The sequence below is a fragment of the Cynara cardunculus genome, assembly GCF_001531365.2.
Source record: "Cynara cardunculus var. scolymus isolate 2C chromosome LG 7, CcrdV1, whole genome shotgun sequence".
NCBI classification, from domain to species: domain Eukaryota; kingdom Viridiplantae; phylum Streptophyta; class Magnoliopsida; order Asterales; family Asteraceae; genus Cynara; species Cynara cardunculus.
In genome coordinates this window covers 9,602,837-9,607,977 of record NC_037534.1, presented here as the reverse complement: position 1 = coordinate 9,607,977, position 5,141 = coordinate 9,602,837, and the positions used below count along the sequence as shown (strand labels likewise).

At 33.7% G+C, this 5,141-nt stretch overlaps 1 protein-coding gene across 2 annotated transcripts; it reads left to right on the top strand.

The window, feature by feature from the left end:
* The first annotated feature begins 1,354 nt into the window (after nucleotides 1-1,354).
* On the top strand, nucleotides 1,355-2,439 carry LOC112515896 (ethylene-responsive transcription factor ABR1-like). Of its 2 annotated transcripts, none has more exons than XM_025122860.1 (2): nucleotides 1,355-1,661; nucleotides 1,992-2,439. In XM_025122860.1, the coding sequence occupies exons 1-2, from the start codon at nucleotides 1,394-1,396 to the stop codon at nucleotides 2,294-2,296; spliced, it is 573 nt and encodes a 190-aa protein (XP_024978628.1). In that variant the 5' UTR covers nucleotides 1,355-1,393; the 3' UTR covers nucleotides 2,297-2,439. The 2 variants fall into 2 exon arrangements, with proteins under 2 accessions (XP_024978628.1, XP_024978627.1); XM_025122859.1 differs by having other exon boundaries at nucleotides 1,363-1,661; nucleotides 1,986-2,439.
* The last annotated feature ends 2,702 nt before the right edge of the window (nucleotides 2,440-5,141 follow it).

The window sequence follows — 5,141 nt, the reverse complement described above, 5'->3', positions numbered from 1 at the left end:
CATAATATATATATATATATATATATATATATATATATATATATATAGGGGTCCATTTAAGAGAGAAGTGATTAGTTTGTGGTAACTGGGAAATTAATAATTAAGATAATTTGAGTTAAAATTATAATTAGAGGACATTTTAGGTATTTTTAAAAAACTCCTATCTCCTATCTCCGGCCTCCAATCTCCGGCCTCCGATGAACATTAATCTGGCAGTTACCAAGTAATCACAAAGATACACAATGTGATACCCATTATGATATACTGTGATACCAACTATGATACCAACTCAAACCTTATAAACAAAGATACACAATGTGATACTCATTGTGATATACTGTGATACCGATTTCACCGGAGGCAGGAGATTGGAGGTCGGAGAGATGAGAGAAGAGTTTTTAAAAAATACCTAATATGCCCTCTAATTATAATTTTAACTCAAATTACCATAATTATTAATTTCCTAATTTATCCGTTGATTTGTGGTCGAAATTGGATCTCACAGTTACCACAAACTAATCAATTCTATTTTGATTAGGCCTATATATATATATATATATATATATATATATATATATGGGATCATATGAGATCAGACTCTTTCCGTGAAATCCATGAGGTCAATTTTTTACACTTGAAACTTCACAGCGAAACACTGTAAAAGTCACATTCACAGTGTTTTTGCTTTTAAGCTTCAATTTTTTTTTACTTTCACAGTTTTTTACTATAAAATTTCAGGTGTAAAAAAAGGGTCTTACGAAAACAGTCTGGTGTCATTATGACCCAACTCTCTCTCTCTATATATATATGTGTGTGTGTGTGTGTGTAAAGACTAGAGTGAGAGATTTGCGATCATGTGAGACCATACTGTGTTCGTGAGAGTGATGAAACCACTTTATAGTAAAGTTTCAAGTATAAAAATATGGTCTCACAAGTATCATGAAAGCCAATTCTCTCCCTCTCTATACACACACACACACACACACACACACACACATATATATATATATATATATATAGGAGTGATCATATGAAAACCGCCCTCATTTGTGTAAACCGTGCAAACCACCTTCATCTGTCGATTTCATTGTTTAATCTTATGAAATTTTTTCATGAAATTGTTTAATCTTGTGAAATTGTTTCATATAATACTTTTTAGGAAATTCTAAACAAAAAATATAGAAAATATTGTTGAGGAGAAGTGTGGATAGGGATAGAATATAGTTGTTTTAATGATTAATTAATTGGCTACACACACAAGTTGACGATGAAGACAGTTTGGCTGCAATACGGCTGACCGACCTCCTTCATCTTTATATCTATCTATCTATATCTATATAAACCCTTCACTCGTATCCTTAGACAGTAAGCCATCGTTCCATCAGCTTCAGCCATGGCTCGCGATAATCTGTGCATGCTCAACAACAGCGATATTGTCGCCGCTGATGAAGATGTCAACGGTTGGCTGGCTTTGGAGACGCTCTTGGGTCCGATGTTTGGTTGTCGTCGGAAGGAGGAGATGTCGACTATGGTTTCTGCACTTTCATATGTGGTCGCTGGTGGTGTCGCCACCGGTGCAGACATATTGGGTGGTGGTAGCAAGAGAGGACGTCACGACGAAGTTGTTCATGTGATGAATGAAGACTCCATTTTTGCTCATGGTTAGCTTCTAATTTTTTTTTCCGTACGAGTCTCCATGCATTTCTTGTTGTCTTTCTCTTTTTGATCACCAAATAAAATGTACAATCCCAACCGAATCTATCTTCCAGGACACCAATATAATGAATCATTGTTTGACTTATTCATTTAGCCGAGGCTAGTGGGGATCCGGGATCCAACCCACGAGCCTACCTCTTTGTCAACTGAGTTATACACCAAAAACACACACACACACACACACATATATATATATATATATATAAATATAAAACGTATTTTTTGTTGTAAAGTTTGACTTGTTTGGTTGTTATATGATGATATGGCAGAGAAAGAGAAAGAGAAAGAAGGGTCAACATACACATACATGAATACAGAAAGCAGTAGTACGATAGAAGATGATGGATTAGAAAGAAAGTATCGAGGAGTGAGACGCAGGCCTTGGGGGAAATGGGCTGCAGAGATCCGTGATCCTTGCAAGGCTTGTAGAGTTTGGTTGGGTACTTTTGGCACCGCTAAAGCTGCGGCTCGAGCCTACGACGAAGCTGCTCTGAACTTTAGAGGCAGTAAAGCTAAACTCAACTTCCCTCAAGATGTTCAACTCCATGGAACACAATCGTTCCGACCCAAAGGGGTCTGAGTCGTTTCATATATGTATATACGTATATATATGTAATATATATACGTATATATGTGTATATATATGTATGGAATTAGGTCAACATCCGTATTCAATTTATTCTAAGAAAGATACATAAATACAATGCTTAATTTCATGTGTTTTTAGATCTATTTAATTTGCTACACATTAAAACGGCAATTGTAATTCATACATTACATTCAACATGATAATTGATGTGACTCTAGAAAAGTGGCCATCAACAACCAATAATTTGTTACACACCAATCTAATTTGCAACTCACATTTTGCAATGGATGTATGATCCATGGCAAAAAAAAAAAAAAAAGAGTATATATTTGTACCGATTAACAAAGGAGAAAGAAAACACTTGGTTTTTAAATACATACACCACTAAAAAACTGGGTATTTTTGACGGACAAAATCCGCCAAAAAATTACCGGCGGAATACCGATGGAAAATAAAAGAGTTTACTTTCGTTGACTTCCACTGGAAATCCGTCGGTAACCTGATTCTGATAATATTTTTCACGGATTTCCGGCGGATTTTGTAATTAATTATTTTAGAATAGTAGTAACTCTAATTACAATAATTTACCGGTGAATTTTTAATTAATTTTTTAAAATTAAGGTCCATTTGAAATCCACCGGAAAGTAATTAAAAGTTAAAATTTATTTTTAAAATATTCCGACGGTCCGGTGGCTTTCGGGGGTCCGCCGGTAAGAGTTATTCAATATTTAAAAAAAACTTAATTACTTTCCGACGGACTTTCAGTTTTTTGATTTTTCTCATTTTTCAAACTTTTTTCCCTTAATGGATCGTATTGGGCTTTAACGGTTCTATTGGGCTTTAGTGAATGTTAGTTGGGTTAGTCGGATGTTAATGGATGGTGTTGGGTTTTAACCGTTTGTATTGAGCTTTAATGGATCGTATTGAGCTTTAATGCATTTTATTGGGCTGTAGTGGATTTAATTATGGTTTAACGAATCGTATTGGGCTTTAGTGGATTTAATTATGGTTTAACGGATCGTATTGGGCTTTAACGGATCGTATTAGGCTTTAGTGGATTTAGTTATGGTTTAATGGATCGTGTTGGGCTTTAATGGACAATATTGGGTTTTAATGCATCCTATTGGGCTTTAGTGGATGTTAGTTGTAGTTTAATAGATCGTATTGGGCTTTAATGGTTTTATTGCGCTTTAATGGATGTTAGTTGGGTTAGTTGGGCTTTAATGGATAATATTGAGTTTTAACGGATCATATTGGGCTTTAGTTGGATTTAGTTATGGTTTAATGGATCCTATTGTGTTTTAATGGGCCGTATTGGGCTTTAATTCAACCTATTGGCTTTAGTGGATGTTAGTTGTGGTTTAATGGATTGTATTGGGCTTTAACAGTTCTATTTAGTGCATCGTATTAGGCTTAGTGGATGTTACTTGTGGTTTAATGGACCGTATTGAGTTTTAATGAACCGATTAGACTTTAATGGATCATATTGGCTTTAATGGATCATATTGGGTTTTAAAGGTTCTATTGGGCTTTTATGGATCCTATGGGGCTTTATTGGATCATATTGGACTTTAATGGATCATTTGGGCTTTAATGGATCATGTTGGGCTTTAACGAATGTTAGTTGGACTTTAACATTTCTATTGGGTTTTAATGGATCGTATTGGGCTTTAATGGATCGTATGAGGCTTTAATCGATCGTATTAGGCTTTAATGCATCATATTGGGCTTTAGTGGATGTTAGTTGTGGTTTAACGGACTGTATTAGGTTTGAGAGGAATGATTGGGCTTCAATGGATCGTATTTAACTTTAATGGATCATATTGGGTTTTAATTGATCGTATTGAGCTTTAATAGATCGTAATAGACTTTAATGGATCCTATTGAGTTTTATTGGATATTAGTTGGGTTTTTAACAGTTCTATTGGTTTTTAATGGATCGTATTGGGCTTTAATGATCGTAATGGGCTTCTAAGGTTCTATTGGGCTTTATTGAATCGTATTCGGGTTTAACGGATCGTGTTGAGCTTTAATAGTTCAATAATAATAATAATACTTTAAAAAATATATAATAATTATAATAATAATAACAATAATAGTTTAAAAAATATAATAATAATAATAATAATAATAATAATAATAATAATAATAATAATTTAGTGGTAATAATGATAATAATTAAAAAAATCCAATTTCCGGTGGATGTATCCGCCAGTAATAAAAAATTTCAAGAAACTGGTTAACTTTTAAAAGTTTAATATTTTTTAAAAATTTTCAGCAGACACATCCATTGGAAATCCACCGATAATATCAAACAGATTAAAACCCTATCTCCCTCATTTCGACAGTCGTTTGTGAAGCAAAACTCCCCACAAAACCGATTGACAACCGCTAGCTTAAGAAACTGGGGCATGTACCTGTCGTCGACAGCCTCCTTCCTGCCGCTGGTATGTATGTATATATATATATATATATATATATGTGTGTGTGTGTGTATGTGTGTGTATAGAGTTTGGTTCAAATACTAACGCAGATTTTTGTGTTAACTTTGTTAACCAATCTTGGCCATTGATTCTTACAATAAAGGGTTGTGATTAATCATGATAAAAAATTAAATTTTTAAATTTACAATTTCAAAGAATATATATGAACAAAGGGGAAAAAAGTATTTAGGTAATTTTCTTTTTTATGTAACTCCCACATCATTAATTGAGAGTTACAAAATCAAAAAATCTCATTATTTTTATTAATTTATTTTTTTAATGTAAGAACCATATGAACACACACACACACTCTCTCTCTCTCTCTCTCACACACACACACACACACACACACA

Coding starts and splice junctions, on each gene's coding strand:
- LOC112515896 (XM_025122859.1), top strand. CDS start 1,394: ATGGCTCGCGATAATCTGTGCATGCTCAACAACAGCGATATTGTCGCC. Junction 1,662..1,985: donor AGACTCCATTTTTGCTCATG/GTTAGCTTCTAA, acceptor ATGATATGGCAG/AGAAAGAGAAAGAGAAAGAA.